Source organism: Symphodus melops (assembly GCF_947650265.1).
Source record: "Symphodus melops genome assembly, chromosome: 1".
Lineage (NCBI taxonomy): Eukaryota > Metazoa > Chordata > Actinopteri > Labriformes > Labridae > Symphodus > Symphodus melops.
The window spans coordinates 1,040,075-1,059,044 of record NC_136691.1 but is presented as its reverse complement, the minus strand read 5'-3'; the positions used below and the strand labels follow the sequence as shown (position 1 = coordinate 1,059,044).

The 18,970-nt window shown below is 47.1% G+C and overlaps 1 protein-coding gene across 1 annotated transcript; it reads right to left on the bottom strand.

The window, feature by feature from the left end:
• LOC306832007 (tripartite motif-containing protein 16-like) lies at positions 1 to 15,593 on the bottom strand (the record flags this gene model as incomplete). The annotated part of the gene is made up of 4 exons (XM_079356365.1): positions 1 to 2,504; positions 3,572 to 3,655; positions 6,799 to 6,897; positions 15,484 to 15,593. The coding sequence occupies 4 exons, from the start codon at positions 15,591 to 15,593 to the stop codon at positions 773 to 775; spliced, it is 2,025 nt and encodes a 674-aa protein (XP_079212491.1). The 3' UTR covers positions 1 to 772.
• Between the last annotated feature and the right edge of the window lie 3,377 nt (positions 15,594 to 18,970).

The following is an 18,970-nucleotide window of genomic DNA, read 5'->3' as shown; positions in this document are numbered from 1 at the left end:
TTGAGTTCATGTGAGTTTATTCAGGATGTCAAACTTCAGCTTGTTCACACATCAAATCAGTAAAGTGTGTTCAATGTCTCTCCTTCAATCATTTCATGAACACATTCACTTCATCCACACAATCACTTTGTTTGATCAGAATCTAAACCAGGATTTATCTCCTTATTGATTTCATCAGGACGATTACATTTTGAAAACACCTCAGAGGACATTTTTACATCACTTTGAATATGAACACCAACATTTATTCTGACTAACTCCTTTCTTTAAGTGGGATTTGATAGATTTTATACAAATGTACAAAGTGGTGAGAAGAGAAAATCAGCATGAAAGAAAAGTTTGCTGCTCTCTCTCTCTCTCTCTCTCTCTCTCTCTCTCTCTCTCTCTCTCTCTCTCTCTCTCTCTCCCTCTCTCTCTCTCTCTCTCTCTCTCTCTCTCTCTCTCTCTCTCTTCAGACTCTGAATCAGAACAGAAACAACAGCATATAAATGTATGAACACAAGTCATCATTTTCACACAGAGAAATGTCAGTTCAGGTGAACAAAAGTCACGGTGAGCAGTGAAAGAGTCCACGGCTAAACAGACACAGGAAGGAGCGTCACTTAAAGACGCTCAAACATTTACAGAACAGACGAGAAGAGGTCAAAGTACCGCCCATAAAGTTTGATTGACAGGTGACGACCATCAGATCTCAGCAACGAGCATGGATAAAAATCAAGTTGAAGATTTCAAACACAGAAAGTCAAACATCTGTCTCCTTAAAGACTTCTGTCTATTTCAGTTTACACAACTCAGCAGAGTCGCCATCAAAACCCCAGAAAACCCCGAGTCCAGCATGTAGAGGCTGAGTGAATGTGGTCTGGACTCTGTGGAGGAGAGTCATGGTTTCAGAGATGCTGTAGAAGGACAGAATACCTGCTCTGTGATCCAGGTACACTCCTACTCTGGAGGACTGAGGACCTGAGAGAGGAGTCCTGACTGTGTTGTAATAAAAGTTATACCTGTTGTTGGAACAATCTAACATCCAAGATTTGTCATTACGTCCAAACACACACTCATCTCCTGCTCTGCTGATATTCTTGTATGCGACTGCTACATGAACTTCTCTTCCTCTCCTCTCCACCTCCCAGTAACAACGTCCAGTCAGACTCTCTTTACTCAGGACCTGAGACCGTCCAGTGAATCTGTCTGGGTGTCTAGAATAATACTGGATCTGACCTGTAAATGTTGCTTTTCTGTTCCCATCAGATAATAACAGCCGTGTGTTTACTGTGTTTGGATCCAGTGTGATGTCACATGAATATTTTAAGAACTCAGCTCTGGTCTTGGGCTCTGGTTCTGGTTCTGGTTCTGACAGTAAAACATCCACTTCAGTCAGTGTCTGTGAGACGTTTGTCCATTTGTCTGTCAGGACGTCCTGTAGTTTATCTCTGACTTCTGACACAGCTGCTGTCACGTCCTCAAAGTACCTGAGAGGACGGATCTTGATGCTGGATGAGTGTGTAGATTCACTGAGTGCTGACACTGAGGGGTAGTCCTGTAGAAACTGGATGTGGTCCTGTGTGTGTAACAGCTTCTCCATCTCAGCGTCTTTCCTCTTCAGCTCAGTGATCTCCTGCTCCAGCTTCTCCTGGCGCTCTCTGACTCGACTCACTGCAGTTTGCTGCTGGGATCTGACCTGCTGCGTCACATCAGAGAGTCTTTTCTCCATGAGACGGATCAGCTCAGTGAACATCTTCTCACTGTTCCTCACTGTTTTATCAGCAGAGCCATTGATAGCCTCCACCTCCTGTTGGAGCAGCTTCACATCTTTCTCTCCGTCCTGGATTCTCTGCTGGGTGTTTAGTCGACTCACCTCGAGCTCTCTCTGCTTCTCGCTCCTTTCTGCTGCAGCTGAGACTGTTTCATGACCTTTGTGTTGGTCCATTAAACAGATGAGACAGATAGACTGCTGATCAGTACGACAGAACATCTTCATCACCTCATCATGACGAGAGCACACGTTCTCCTGGAGCTTCTTGGACGGCTCCACCAGCTTGTGTTTCTTAAAGACAGGTAGTTCATAATGAGGCTGGAGGTGATTCTGACAGTAAGAGGCCAGACACTGCAGACAGGACTTACAGGCTTTCAGTTTCCTCCCGGTGCAGACATCACAGGCCACGTCTTCAGATCCAGCATAGCAGTGATCAGCAGGAGCAGCTTGGAGTCCAGTCTTCTTCAGCTTCTTCACTAAATCTGCCAACATGGTGTTTTTCTTTAGGACAGGCCTCGGTATGAAGTCCTCGCTGCACTGAGGACAGGTATAGACTGCCTTATAATCCTGTGTATTCCAGTGGCCTTTAATACAGTTCATGCAGTAGCTGTGTCCACAGGTAAGAGTCCTCGGATCCTTCAGGAGATCCAGACAGATGGAACAAGAGAAGGATTCCCGGTCCAGCTGAACTCCTTTCTGCGCCATTTCTCCTCTCTGTAACAACGACTGTGTGAGATTCACTTCCTCATAACTGAAACAAGTTTCACCTGTTATCCACTAAGCATGTCTGTGCATGTGACTGTGCATGTGACTGTGCATGTGACTGTGCAGCTCTTGTTGGTTACACCCAACTATAGACTGTAGATCTGAAGGGGAGGGAACCAGGTAATATGAGGACAGGGTGCAGCAGGCTGTGTGTGAGAGCAGGAAGAAGAGGGAGGGCTGATCAAACTATGACTCATTACAGGAAGAGGAGTGATGTTTGTGTGTTTGTGCATGTGTGTGTGTGTGTGTGTGTGTGTGTGTGAGTGAGTGTGTGAGAGAGAGAGAGACTTGTTTACATTTCTCTTTTAAAAACACTTCTCATGTCAGATTGTTGGGGATGAACTCTTGTTTGAATCGGAGGCTTTCTTGTTTCTGAGCTCGTCTGCAGTCCTTAAAGTTCAGACAGATGTTATCGTCCTGAAGACGTCTCCTACAGTCAACATGTCTCCATGCTGGAGACAGGACTTTTTAAAAAGGTCTAATGAAGCTTAGCTCGCATTGGCAACGGACCTACTACACATTTTCTTACCTAAATGTTGTGATGCATATTTTTAAAGACAGTTTGTTTGTTTTGTTTGCTCAGTCATAAAATCAATCACATTTTCTAAAGTGCCTTTCTATTGTAAACTATGAGAAGTTTTAGTAACATCCTAAAGTGAATAGTGCTGTATTTATTTTAACTTTATTAGACTTTTAAATCATTTATAATTACAGAATATAGCTGGCATCTGTAATTCTGATTTACAGCCCACTGCTGTAAAGTTCTTCACACTATTCATCCTATAACATTACGTTATCTACCTGCCAGCTCTTTACTGTTAACTGCAGACATACAGGATTATATTGTATATCTTGTTTACAGCCAACTATTGTAAAGTCATTTTTTACATGATTTGCAGGAAAAAAAAATTATATATTGATATATAATTTATTTAATATATTTTTTTATATATAAATATGCGATCTGATACTGTTGTTAGTAAAAACCCTCATATCAGCCTCTGCCTGCAAACAGTTTGTTCCAGTTGCTGTCTCTTTAAGGCCCGCCTCCACGTGCCTCCTTTCTTCTGATTGGACAGCTCTCCTTCAGGGGGGCAGAACGCTGCAGGGCTGCCAGGGGACGGCTGCTCTCCAGTGCTGGAAGAAGAGAGTGAGAGGTTTCTACAGGTTTCAGGCACTTTGTTACAGCATGCAAGTGAGAGGAGTTCACCCTACCTGGTTGTGAACACAGGTGAACATTGCTCCCCTCACACTTCCAGTGTTTCATTGTCTCCAGGTTTGAACCTCTGACTCTTCATGAAAGATTTGGATTTTCATGCTGTTCAGAAATGCCTCCAACTGTGGGTTACATGATATTATTTAAAGAAAAGACTTTTATCTTGAAACCCTCTGGAGGCCTTGGACAGCTCAAACTTTTCACAAAGCTGCTCAGGTATTCTGAGGTTAAAGAAGCATCACGAGGGACTCGGCCTTGATGTCCTGCCTGCTGTCTGCAGCCCAGCTTTGTGCGGGAATGTTTGACTGATGTGTTCTAATGTGTTGTGTTTTTCTCCTATTGTAGAGCTGAAATGTAAAAAAAAAAGAAAAGAAAATCAGTGCTTCACCGCCGGCTCCTGCTTTCTTTGTGTTCTCAAGGTTTTTCATACAAACCTTCAGTGGCGACGGCGCCGCTCAGACGTCCATCTGATGAATTTTATCTGCTCGATAAGAGCCTTTCTTCTCCCTGAGAGCGGCTCGACTGCAGGCTGCAGATGTGACTTGGATTCAGAGTGCCCGCCTGCTCGGGCTGTGTGACATGTGTAGGAGCAGCACGTTTCATCTCCAGGTGAATAATGAATCACAGGAAGAGAAGGGGGGTTTCATAAGGAGGCCTCGCCGTTTGTCGTGAAGCTGCAGTCGAGCCTGCAGGGCTCCCAGAGAATCACTCCGCAATGCATGAGGATCAATTATCATGTGAAAAGATGGAAATGTTTTATCAAGCAGATTCTGGCTTCCCATAGATTGCAGGAGTGGAGATGAAAGTGTGGCGGCAGATGTGGGAAAGTGTGCTTTCGTCAGATTTATACGTGCAGTATATCCCCTAGGCAACGGGTGGTCAGGAGAGCGGCGCGTTGCATGACAATGATGCGTTTGAAATTCAACATTTGGCATGCGGATGCTTTGTTCTTGCGTTCAGTGTGAATCTTTGTGGGTCAGCACGGGGTCTGTTTACAGCAAAATGTATCTACAATGTTCAGGCTGATTATGTGTGAAAATGTCAGATGTGATTTTATCGTCACTTCTGAGGGAAGATTTCATCAGCACAATGTTTGTTTGGAGTTTTCTCCTTCGATTCGTCTCGCTGACTCTGGAAGCAGGGAAGCATTTATTCCAGGACTGATGATTGAAATGATGCACTTGGACACGGTTCAGTCCAAACAGAGCAGAGCGTGCATGATGAAATGTTGGGCGAGTGGAGGAGGGGGGATCGGCCTCACTTTTATGTGAGTCACACACACACACACACACACACACACACACACACACACACACACACACACAGAGGAGTCAGCGGGGACGGTCGCTCTGTTGCTCTCCGTCTCCCTTCATGCTCGTTTTCATTTCCACGTTATCAATCTGTGCCGTTTTTCAGTCCGCCGACGGAGACGACAGGCAATTATGTAAACGTTAGCGTGGCTAATGCGGTGACAGGCTAACAGGAATGTGGAATGGATGATTCTGTTTGGTTCGGCAGACGCTTAAAAGGCTGTGAAACTTCTCAAATGTCTGAATGAGAATCTGTGAGAGGAGGACAATTTATCCCCCCCGAGAACGAGAAAGAGGATTATTTGCAATCATAGCTGCACACCTTCATCTCTTCACCTCCGCGCTGAAACATTCACGTCATTTAAATGCTGAGTGTTCATCACAAACTCCTCACAGGCTGAGCTCAGTGAGAGGTCATCATTTAAGAAAAGGAGCGTCCTGTTCACCTGTTACCGTGACGACTCTTGACCCCCCTCTGTCAGTGCTTGTAAATCTCCACTCTCTGTTGCCTTCAGGTAGAAAGGGGCGGAGCCAGGAGGCACGAAAAAAAAAAAGTGACTTCCCAATCGCAGAGACTCTGTGAGGTTATATTTCTGTCAAACATCCCCGAGCTCCTCTCACTCATGATCTTCATCTATCAAGAAAATGAAGATAAAAGAAACGTCACGTCATTAAGCGTGGATTTTATTGAAGGCGTTTGGTATTCTCCGGTGATTCAGAGAGAGAGGAATCAAAGGATGAATTAAAGGCTCCACTCTTTTAGATGAAATCACAAATCTGCTTCACTCGCTCTGGAGCGACCTGATCATTTATAAACTCTTTGTTTCTCATATAAGAGGCGTCCATGTTGTTGCTCGAACTTAAAGCACCTGAAGGCCCGCCTCCACTCACTATCTTTGTTTGCTTCTTGATGGATCAAAAAAGATCGTTTGGCTTCAAATCCTCGCCGTCAGGAACCAATCAGTGACCTCCATGTTTCATCCAATCCTCGGCTTCGGATGCATCGAAGCTGTGATATCGTCACGCTGGTTGAAATGTTGGTATATTTCCCGGCTGCTATCCCGACCCACGCTGAGTAGAATATTTCCTTGCCGCTGGCTCTCTGAAAACAGAAGCCGAAAACTCTGCATGCAAATCAGCCTCTCAACAAGTACTTATCCAGACATCCATTTCCTCCCATGGTTCCCTACTGCTCAAGGTTTCCACAGACAGACGAGGTTTGGAGCCCGGGGCGAGGGAGCTCTCAAACCTTGTGTCTTCATCTCCAGCGTCACGCTTTGCGGTCGTTCGCGATGACAGCTCTCGTAAAGACATAACGGCTCAGGGGGGAAACGTCCATGAAACACCTGTGTCATCATAAGAGCAGGAAAAACAAGCAGGAGCCTTGTTTCCCTCCACCACCTGCTGAGAGAGAGAGAAAAACATTTGATCATCCGGAGGAAAATGTCACATTCCTCCTTCCTGATAAAAAAAAAACATCTCTTCAGGCGGGTTTCTAACAGAAGCAAAAAGCAGCACTTGAAAAGCCATTATCCGGCCCGTGGTGTGATGACAATGTGCCGTGTGCAGGAGCATCCAGGTGGAGGGAATCTGAAGCCTCCGAGGTCCGCCTGTCCGACTTCGAGACGACTGCTGCAGAAATCAAACATGCATCCCCCCCCCCCCTCCCCCGGTGAGTTTCTCCTGCATGCACAGGAACATAGAGGTGAGATGTTTCCTGTCTCAAACAATAACAACAACATCAACCCCCTCACCTGCACGCACTCTTATAATCCTCTGCATCCCAGTGGGCTTTAATGCAGTTCATGCAGTAGCTGTGTCCACCCGGCTGGGCGGGACGAGCAGGTGCTGATCTGAGAACAGCAGAGTGAACGTGTAAACGTGTAACAGTGTTAATGTCCACATCATGGCGTGTCGCACACTTCCAGTGACCCTGCAGCCTTTCTCGGCGGGCCATATTGCTGTGACATCATCGTGACATCATCTACTCCATTCTGGTCAAAATCGTCATGCATGGATGCCTCTTGTCCAATCAGATTGCTTGATTGGAGTTAACAGTTGCGTGAGAACTTGTAGAGGATTTGATGTTCAGTCCTCGGAGCGCTGGAACAGAAAGGACACATGATGCTGATTGTGTGTCGTGTATTTAAACGCTCTCAGTGGACGCGTGCGCTCGACTATTTAGCAGCAGATATTTTCTGGCTTCATTAGCGAGCAATTTCTTTTTTGTAATTGCACGTCAGCGAGAGCTTAATGTTCTGTCTGTTGGAGGATCGACGGTGGAAACGGCTGTAAGAATAATTAATGTGCCGGTCGATAGTGTGTGTGTGTGCTGATTGTTTCTGCAGAGAGGAGGAGGCCTGCAGTGTGTGTGTGTGTGTGTGTGTGTGTGTGTGTGTGAGACCACTGAGTGCACACAAGAAGATTTGTCCTTAAATTCCTGTTTGTAACACGAATGTAACAAAAAGTGAGTGAAGTTAATCCAGCGACTTTGTGGTTTTGTGGCTTTTCTATTGAATTATTAAAAAAGATTAAGCAGGATTATAGCCCGTAATCTCTCTCCTGATGTCTGCGTCGGCTCTTTGAACTGAGCTAATTGTCTTTTGAAACACAATGGATTATAAAGATGAAACGCTGCAAATAATGACTGCAGCAGGAGATGGAAGAACAGATAACTCAGTGAAATACAAACAGAGTGTGAACCCTCGTTCAAGTCAGGATGCACATCACTTATTACATCACTTATATTATTTATATGTAAATGTTTTCATACCAAACATGTAAACATCTTTATTTGAATTCACTCCCACACTGATTGGCCTTAAAACCCCTCTTTTAAAGGTCACATCATCTATTTCAGCCCTGCTCAGAACAGACTGTTTCTGTCTGTAGCTTTAAATATGTAAATGAGCTGTGTCTGACCACGCCCCCTCTCTGGAAGGGCTCGGGTGTACTCGCTGCTTTCTGGCTCCATGTCCTATTGTTTACGGTGAGAAGGCAGACTCAGAGGGCAGAACAAACACCTAGCTGTGGGAGTGTCACCCACCTGGGGGAGGGGCTACTGCCCTTTGTGATGTCATGAAGGGAACATCTCCAAACGGCCTGTTTGAGCAGGCAGAAGACGGAGAGGATGGACTTTTCTCATCACTGGGGGGTTTGGAGACAAACATGTAAGAGGAACATGGAGGAGAGGATTTGAATCTTTCTGAATGATTTAGTATTAAATAATGGTTGATTATGATTGATTGATTGATTGATGATTATCTCAGGACACCCAGGAAGGCTTGTTAATCTCCATTTTGTTGATTTGGTTGTTTTATTTTCAGGGTCCTGGTCTACACTGTGTGCCGTTCTAATCAAGTCCCAAAGAAAGTGGAACTCAGAAGCCGAGCCACAAAGGAGAGATCAATCTTTTCCCGTGGCGTCAGACTTCCTGGTTCTCCACCCTCATCCCGATTCTCACTTTGCTGCAGCCGACAAAGGTCCCGCTTCGTCATCTGCACGACGTTGCCTTCCAGACATAAAGATACACCGAACATCCTCCTCTCCTCTGCGCTGTGCGACGTCCTATCACCAGGTCAGTGACAAAGTGCTTAGAGCTCAGGGAAGGATCTAAACGTGGTCCCCGGGGGGGCGGACGCAGCTCGCTCTCTCTCTCTCTCTCTCTCTCTCTCTCTCTCTCTCTCTGAAGCCCACGGTGGTCTTTAAATCCCCTGAGGTCAGACTGATGAAACACAGGCACCATCAGCACACCAATCCAAGCAGCGTGCGTGTGGTATTAAACACCAACAGAGGACAGTGCTGGAAAGCCTCCCTGCACCTTTGCATTAACAGTTTCTCATTATTGATCTCTTAAACGCTTCTTAGAGAGTGAGTGTGCAGCAGAGCGAAGTGTTATCAGGATCAGATTAGACCTGCTGCTTCACTGAGCTAAATCACCGAGGCGGCATGAACGAGCAGCTTGGTTGTTGCTCCCAGATAAATAAAGTGGGATCCTGCTGGGATTCATGAAGATTTGAGATAAAGCATGAAGAGTGCGAGAGGGAAGACGGACCGGAGACAGAGAGCGGTCTCTTCAGGACACTCGGAGGGGGACGATGCCGTCTCATAAGAGTGAATTTGCTCTGCTGTGACTGACAGATCCCCTAACCCTTAAACACACAGAGAGGATCTCACACTGATAGGAACACACACACACACACACACACACACACTTTATTAATAGCAGAGCTCTCCTGTGTGATTTGGAAGAAATTGCTCCGTACAGCGAGTCCCTCTGGATTCGGCGGCGAGAGAGAGAGACGCGGCTGAAATAAAAACACACGATAAGGTGCCAAAGTGGTAAAGAGTGAAAACAAGGCCAATTAAAAAATGATTTAAAAAACCATTTGAGTGTGCATCAGGGGCTTGTAAACACCATTAGTGTGCGGACAAATAGCTGCTGTGTAGTGGTGACACCAGGCGTGTTATTACAGCAGACACGAACACCTGAGCGGCGAGGAAAGGGAGTAATTATAGTTTTAATAACATCAGATTCATACGTGTCACTCGTGTTATCTCTTTACTTTCTTATTAACAGCAGAGGTTTGATTCTCACCGTCCTCTCTGGGTTTCTGCCTCTCAGGGAAGTCGCCCAAAAATGTGCAAATGTTGCAATGACAGTCGGAAGCCTCCCTCAGGGGGCGCCACTGCTAAATCATGATTCAGGGATAAATGCAGGTTGTAGGACCTCCCCCCCCTCCCCCCCCTCCCCCGGACTCTAGAATCACCTCTGGATCCGTTTTATTTATCGGAGGTCAGGTGAGTCAACACTGTCTTCTCCTCCTGGGGGGTCCCGAGGCGTCTCAGGCCGGATTTATAATCCCTCCGGTGGGTTTCAGGTCTACCCCAGGGGGGGGGTCTCCTCCCGGGGGTAGACTTGAAACATGGACACCCCGCTTCCTCCAAACGGAGCTTGTGTTGCATGTGACCATGTCGTGTGACGGGTGCACGCAGAGTAAAGAAGCTTCGATAGGCTGGAGGCGACGGGTTCATTTCACATCATATTAAAGCTCCGGCTGCAAACTCCATTTGAGCCATTCAGGTCCTTTAATCAGCTCGTTAATTACGGTGCATGTTGATGTTGTCATAAAGCATAAATGCCTACAGAGCAGCTCGAGTGTTTAATGAACCCTCAGGGGAGATTACAGTGCATAAAGCCTCTTCTTGTTTCTGCACACTTAGCTGATGCATTTATTTCTGTGTTTTTGTTTTACATGCACTTTCAGCTGTTATTAAGAGTTTACAGCAGAAAAGTGACGACGAGCTAATTCATCATCTGCTCAACTCAATGAATAATCCCGAAACACTGCTTGATATTGTCTCTTCTTGTTGGAGACTTGGGTCGACTCGAGGCCTCGCTCCGCCCCGGCAGACCGGAGCGGACGTACTTTCAGTCATCTCAAGATCAAGACCTAATTATCTGGTCACCTCCAGATAAGAAACGGCGTCCTCGCTGTTCTGACTTCATCAGCAGCCACACTTGACTCGGGACTTCATTTCATTATGTGGACGTTTCCGGATTTCAGGATGAGAGGCGACTTTGGTCACCACGGTGACGGACAGAAGAGTTTAAACTGTGATCAGGAGAATCAGAGTTTGATGAGTCAGCGATAACAACCTTCGCTTTGACTCGCTGATCCAGCGCTGAAACAGCCTCTTCATAGTTTGACTCTTTAATATAATGAAAGCATTTTAATATGGGACGTCTTTATCTCTCACCTGACGCCGTATAAAGTTTGAGTTCAGATCATTAAGTCGTGATTTCCTGTTTCCCAGAATGCCTCTCTCTCTTCTCTCGCTGTCTCCAAGCTGACTTGTAATCCGGTCCACTCTGGGAGCAGAGATTGGTTTCTGTGCTTCTCCTCCTCTCAGAGGGATTTGTCTCTGCGTGACAGTCGAGGGTCGGGACGGAGTAAGACAGGAGACAGGAATGCAAGCTCAGCTCGAAAACAAGTAAATTAGGTGGGAAAAGGTTTTTTCCTCTAACCGGAGAGAGATCGGTGATCAGGCAGAGGTTCAGAGAAGGAACCAGAAGACGACGCTAACAGCAGGAAGGACACACAGGCTGGCATGTCTGATGGAAACAGGAAGAAGAGGAAGCAGGTGTGGGATATGTTGAGGCAGACCAGGTACGAGACCAGAGGTCACTAGAGGTCATCTTTCCTAAAGAGGGATAAACCCTGAGTCATGGTTATTCTGATTGACTTTCTGATCCAGGACAGAAAAGAAGGAACAGCTGCTCGACGTCAGACTGTGAAAGGGAATCAGCCCGAGGCGGAGACATGCTGGAAACACAAACAGGTAAATATATCAGCCTCAGTTTGTTCTGCAGCCAGGTGAGAGTCTGAGCGTCCACGACCTTTGGTCCAGTTAAACCCTGAACCTTCCTCAGGTTCCCTCTCGTGCTAATTAATGGACAACTTTTCCACCTGGGCAGCAAATCACTTCACATTTAACGAGTGGATGAAGACTCCAGCGCCCCCTGCAGGAACACAGGCGCCCCCTGCAGGGACACACAGAGGACTCCAGCGCCCCCTGCAGGGACACACAGAGGACTCCAGCGCCCCCTGCAGGGACACACGGGGGTACTCCAGCGCCCCCTGCAGGGACACACGGGGGGACTCCAGCGCCCCCTGCAGGGACACTCGGGGGACTCCAGCGCCCCCTGCAGGGACACACGGGGGGACTCCAGCGCCCCCTGCAGGGACACTCGGGGGACTCCAGCGCCCCCTGCAGGGACACACGGGGGACTCCAGCGCCCCCTGCAGGGTCACACGGGGACGACGCTCAGACTTTGACCATAAAACCTGCAGAAACACTGCGACTGAATTCAGACAGCAATATGAATATCTGAATAATAAATGGGTCCATCAATATTTAAAAACAACAATAAAAATGTAGAGAAACTGAATATTCCTGTCATTAAGATCGATTTCACTTCTTCTTGCAAACTCTGCAGACAAGTTTCTGGAAAGTTCGATGCAGAGCAGCTTTATTCAACATTAAAAAAAAAGAAGAAGAAGAAGATTTATTTGATCAATCCCACGAGGGGGAATTACTTTTACGCTACTTTGAGACACTCTAATATGCACAAACTGGATCCTCCGGACGTGCTCGTCCCGGTCTCAGACTGCAGGGGTTCCAGATGTGAAATCAAGATCACCATCGATTGGCTGAGAAGAAAAACCTCATTTGAATTCATCATTTCATTTGTATCCTCCTGTTACGTCTGCAACCTTCCCGGTGTTACAGTCTGAGTTCGGGACACGCCCCCCCCTGCACACAACACCAGGAGTCTTTATGGTCTTTCTTGGTCTTGTCTCGGTCCTGAACCAGAGGTCTCACCTCGGTCTCGTGTATGTCTTGTGATCTGTGGGTTTGAAAAGATGAATGAGACAGGTAACATGTGCACTCGAGTGACTCAGCAAGTCGAGCCTCGCTGTGAACAACCTCGTGGTGCAGCAGGAGTTCAGTCCCGCGTCCACAGGATCCAGTTTGTCCACGTGTGCTGTTTAACTCGTCTTCTTCTTGGTCTTCAGCCTGAAGCAGAGTGTGCACGTCTTCATGCAGCTCTGTGTTTCTCCTGATGTCTAAACATGAAGCTGTGACCTTTGACCCTCAGCCGGGTGTTTGTTTGTAATCCCTCTCACGCGGGGTCTCGGTGTCTCTGTCTCGCTCTGGATAAGCGAGCTAGTTAACCGCCTTAAAGGCTCCGAGTGTAAATGTGTTATTGTGCTTTTAGACGGCGCTCTGCGGCGACCTTTGATTCCTCTTACATTAGCTCCTTTTAAGAGCGAGGCCTCGACCTGCAGCGCGCCAACGCATTCATGTCTCCGCCGAGCAGAGGACGAGACATCTCAGAGATGTTAGCGTGACATTTTCACTTAACGCAGCATTTCTAATTTCACCGCCGCGTGCAGAGAATCAAACACGTCAGCGCCATTGTTCCCCCCGCAGCAGCAGCAGCAGCAGCGGCGCCGCGCTCGCTCCTTTCAGATGGCTCGCCATGAATTCAGAATGGGCCGTTTGTACTCCTCAGCGGAGGACGGGTCAGAGGATAATCACTCCTACATTATTCCTGCAAATTGCGTGTCACGAGAGTCCGAGCTGAATCGAGACTCGGGGCTGCAAATTAGCGCCCGAGGACCTTCGAGTAGAAATAATTCAACCCTCTCTTCCTTTTTTTTTAAATCTCGCCGTTGACGAGGATAAAATCTGAATCACTTAACGAGAGAGTGTCCCGGTGACTTCTTCTTTTTACAGCGACGACGGAGGTCACACGTCGGTCACATGGGATGAACAGTTATTGATCCCTGTGGGGGGAAATAAAAGAAGATTATCAGCGACATGCTGAAGCAGTTCAGACTGATGTTTGCATTTTAATGAGCAACACCTCGAACGTTTCACAGGCACATTCTGATTCATCATCAGAGAGAAAACTGCATCATGAGTGTGTGTCTCAGCTCGGTCAGGCCGGCGTCCTGTTGTTACAGGATGTCAGAACACGGAGCGTCAACTCACCACAGAGCGGGACAGGAAGTTTATTTTCAGAATAAAACACGGTGCAGAGCAGCGACCGTGTGTGAGGACTCGGTCTTGAGCTGCATCAGGAATATAATTAAGACTCTGCAGCCAATCAGAATCAAGCATTCCCTCTGGTGTGAATATGAATCAACTCCAGAGTGACTCTGGAATGATGGATGAAGTGAATATGGACGATGGAGGACAGCTATGTGGGCGTTCCTGGGTTTAATCCTGCAGAGCGTCAAATCAGAGACACGGCGGAGACGCCACAGAAAATAAAAACAAAACAAAAAAATCACGTGTCCTCGTCCTCGTCCCTCGCCGTCTGTCGCGTCCTCGTCACGATCCTGTCAGTGTGACGCCTCCGTCTCGTCCTCTGGCTCGTCCAGGTTTCTGACGAATTAAAGCATGACTGCGGAAATGTGCTCACCTCAGAGCGCTCATGGCACACACACACACACACACACACACACACACTCACACACACACACACACACACACACACACACACACACACACACACTCACACACACACACACACACACACACACACACACCTTTGAAAACGTGCAGAGGAAGTGTTAAACAGTGTTTTTATCCGACAAAGACAGGAACCTTAATAAGCTCCTGATCCCTCCGACCTGTCGGCACGTCTTCTCGTCTCCTTCAAACTTAACTCATCTACCCGTCTCATCTCCGCCTCTTGACATCCGTCTTTCACAAAAGCGGCGTCTTGTCCACTGGCTGTTACACTTCAACGATCCTCCAGGAGCTCCTTCAGACTGTCAGACACAATTCAATCTCTTCTCCAGCACTCTCCTTTTCCATCCTTTCAGAAATCTCAGGAAGGAACGACTTCAGGAGGTCGATGGCTCAACTAAGCATCACGCTTTCACCTGTGACATTCAAGGTCACGGCACGAGCGTCCAAGTCCACCAGACGGATGCTCCTACAGCCAAGGTGGCGACCTCTAGTGGTGAAAAAGGAAGCAAACGTTAAAGTGCAAAAAAAACTGCAGTACCTTGAGCGTCCACTTGAGGCTGGCAGCAGAAACCGACCTGGTCCATGTTTACAAGAGGCCCAGTCTGAACAGGCAGTGGATAGAGATGGAAGTCAGGGAGAGAGAGAGAGAGCGCCAGCGTGGAGGACTCGCCCGGAGCGAGGTGGTGAAAACGCCCTGACGAACCTTCCCCCCCCAGGTGTCGAGTTAAACACTGAGCCAAACAAATCCAGTCAGGAAGGTGAAACAGTGAAGTCATGTTCTTCTTGAGTTTGAGTGACGGTTGTTCACACGGCGCTTCACGGAGCGGAACATTTCCTCCTCAGCACAATCACGGCCCGTCTCCTCCAGCTCTGACGCCGTGAATACGACTTTTTCTGAATCGCTCGCACGCTCTCTCCGCTGAGCCGATTCTCTGACGTCAGCCGTGACGTCGACGCTGATGCCAGGAAGAGGATTCTAAAGGACGCTTCAGATGTGTGAACTTGCTCGAGTGCGTGTGTCCTCACTGATATTTTAAATGTTCTGGTTAATAGTCTGCAGAGCTTCTTCACGAGCGTCTCTTGAGCCACGTTTGTGTCTTCCCTGATGTGATTGGATGCTAATTTGGTCCAAACCAATAACTAAAGAGCGAGTGGATTATTCCTCTGCTTTGCTCTTTCGAAGAATCTGTTTGTTTTGACCCTCTCTGCATGTTTTCCCCCCCCCTGCCTCCATCGCTGCTTTTCTTTATCTTTCCCTGCTCAGACACAACTCCCAGTGAGGAAGCATTTAGCACATCAAAAAAAAAAAACCCCGGCTGCTTTTCAGATAAAAGTTCCTCCATCAAGGCGTGTTTTCAGACGGAGGCTCGCTGCAATATCATGACATTTACTGTCCACAATCCTGGGCGCAGGCGGACAGATAAGCGGGCAGAGACGTGCCGGCTGAGCGGGTCTTTATCCGTGGCCGGGAGCTGTGACGGACTGAGCCGGGCCGCTGCATTGTGGAGCCGTGCTGAATCACCCCGGAGATATCTGAACCTCAAACAGCCGGCGGGAAATTGCTCTGTGAAGCTGCATGAAAAACGCTCGATTTCAAGAGCGATGCTTGGAAAGAGCCAATATGCAATTGATTTTTTTTTTTCTCCTCGATGAGACGACAGAAATGGAGTTTCAGGATGTTTGAGGCTCAACGTCTGACATGAAATCAGGAAAAACGTGACTCCTTGGAGGGCGGAAGGGTGTGAATAACTCTGATCCTTCATCCAATCAAAACTGCTGAGTCATCAAAACATTCCCCCCGTACAGTGTGTGTGGATGGAGACATGAGCTAATCACACCTATTTGGTTTTTTGAAGCAGGCTGTAAACATGTTCATGTCTGCTGTAAAAACAGGCTGTTTGAATGGGTGTGTATGTGACTTCCTGTGCTGCTGCAGCCAGCCTCTAGTGGACACTCCAGGTACTGCAGCCAGCCTCTAGTGGACACTCCAGGTACTGCAGCCAGCCTCTAGTGGACACTCCTGGAACTGCAGCCAGCCTCTAGTGGACACTCCAGGAACTGCAGCCAGCCTCTAGTGGACACTCCAGGTACTGCAGCCAGCCTCTAGTGGACACTCCAGGTACTGCAGGATGTTTTGAACTTCCACACTGACTCCATGTTTCACCTCTTGAGGTTGCTGTTAAGAGGTTAACAAGCTAGCTAGCTAGCTGATATCTCTGATTCTTTTTCACACAAAAGTTAGCATTAATGCTACGATGCTAACTCCCACTGAACTCTCTGACATAGCTACGGTTTCAGTTCTCCCGGAGGTCACTGCTTCACACGTATAGAAGCTTCCTTTGTTCTCCTCCTCAGCTCTCAGGTAAATTGTTCGGAGGCCACTGATCTACACAGTGAGGCTGCAGAGTGGATTAAAAAGCACACTGTTGTTTCTCTCCCTCGATCTCGCTGCATCACACTTAACTGAACAAACACAAGTTCAGAGAACAGCACAAACACGGCATGATGATTATATATGGTGCTGTAATAAGCTGTGGGACGGACCCTTTGTTGTCTCCGGGCTCAGCGAGGAGCAGCTGAAGTGAAATGTCCAAACTCATTTAGTGATCTTCATTTTAAACATGATCCAGATTTCCCTGCTGAATCTGCAGCTCGCTCTGCAGCTCGCTCTGCGTCGTCCTACATCAAACTGTTTCATTGTCTGCAAACTTTTCGTGCCCTGCAGAACATTGTTGCAGAATTAAAGGACGGGAGTGAAAAGAAAATGGAGTTTTTATGCTAATTGAAAAGGTTTCAGGTTCCTCTGGGACTCACTGACCTGGATCTGCATGTTCTGAAGTTTTCTCCAAGAACTCATCGAGCTGAAGGCCCGGCGACACTGACTGCACATGATCCCTTTTTAAAGGGACTCGCTGTGATACGATCAATAACCGCCACGCTCCGTATATGATACGAGCGGACAGCAAGTCAATACGTTGTGACGTTTGGCTCTCTGTCTCCGAGTCCTCTTTTCTTTCCTTCAAGTCCAAAAAGAATTTACTGTAAAATTAATAAATGTTTGATGTAAATCTGCAGCACAGTGTTTCTGAGGGGCGACGATGGCCGTGCGGTTCGGTCGTCCTCCAGGCTGGCGGCACAGGTTCAAGTCCGACCTGTGGCTGCTTCCCTCCATGTCATTCTCCACTTCCTCTCCACATGTTTACTCCTCAATTTAATAAAGATTTTAATCTGTCACTCTTCACTGTAACTTTTAACTTTAACTGTAATTTTTCCTTAAATTAATTTCTTTTTGAATTATTTTTACTTTGTTTGAAGTTTGTTTTTAGATGTTTTATTTTAAAGTTCCTTGTCTTCCCTCTGTCACGATGTCTTGTTGTTGAAATGTAAATAAACCTTTCCTTTGCACTGCTGCTGGTAAAGTTAAAGATCAGACTTCTGTCACCTCCTCTCTGTGCTTCTCTCACTTTAGCTCATCGCTCTCTGTTCTTTAAACTGCACGTCAGGACTTTGCATCTTTAATATTTCATCCTTTGCAATCCTGAGGAACATATCTGTGTGTAACAGCTTGTGCACAGACTCCGCCCCCTCCTTCCTGCTCTTCAGGCTCGTTTCTTTGCTCCCCAGCTCACACGGTGAGTTGTGAATTAAACGCCACTTTCTTACCAATCTTGCAGAGAACATGTGGACATATTGTTGATTTACTTTTGGACAAATTCAGATGAAAAAGATCCAGCAGCAGCTCTGATTCTGCAGCGAGTCGTCCGGCCCGCACGCTCCTAACTCACCTCATTCCTCACAATTACACGACTGGTTTCAGGCATCGATGTGAGAGGGCCGCCGTGGAAGCAAGAAGACACTTTCCTGAGTGTTAAGGCTTAATCACGTCTGCTTGTGTGCGCGGCATCGACAAAAGAGCGAGAAAAACAACATCAACCCTGCACAAAGGAGGCAGCTCGGAGCCTGTAAGTGCTCATTCATCAGACGGATCGGTTTGTTTTTTGAGTCGCAGTTTGAGCTGAAAATTCATCGATTGTCCGCAGACGTGTTTCTACTCATTCCTCACATCGAGAAAACAGAAATGTTTCTCTTAGTGGAGCCGTTTCTGTCTCTTCTGCATCCATTATTTATTTGCAAGTTGTTGAACATCACATAATCTCCGACAAGCACAAGAATGTAGACTTACTATTCTCATTTTCGTGTGCTTAGTGAATCAAGCAGCTGCTAAAACAAAGATCTAAGAAAGTTCAGCTCGTGAAAAGTAAGAAATAAATGTGAGTGACTTTTCCATGAGGTGAAAAGCAGAAGCTCTCTGAGAATAAAAAAAACCCAAAGAGAGTATTTTCCTCGCTGCCGAAGATGAACTCCCGTGGCATGAGATGATCTTTTATCATCATCTGTGTTTTTGAGGTATTCTCTTGGAGCGCGGCCAGGTTTCGCCCCTCGAGCTTCAATCGATACTCAGACGGAGGACTGGTGGCGTTGAAAGCCCTGCGAGGTGACGGGTGTTGAGGAAGTGAACCGGAGTTACTCCTCTGTGCTGAGCGCTTTCTGCTTCAGAGGAGGACAAATCAAAATGAAAAGTAAAAAGAGGACAACCACCTCCACCGAGGCTGCAGAGTCAGGCCATATTTACCCTGCTAGGTGTTCAGGTGTGTTCGTCGGGATTCTGCATCAAAATACTAAATATAGGATTTATTATAACAGAAGAAACACAAACTCCAATAAATATGGTCGAATAGGTTTTCAAGGTAAGCTTCAACTGGACATGATATTTACTAAACCATCAGAAGACGGAGAATACGGACCAAGAGATTTGGATTAGAGGTCAGCTGCAGTTCCTCCAGTGTCCACTAGAGTCTGTCTCCTGCAGTGAGTCAA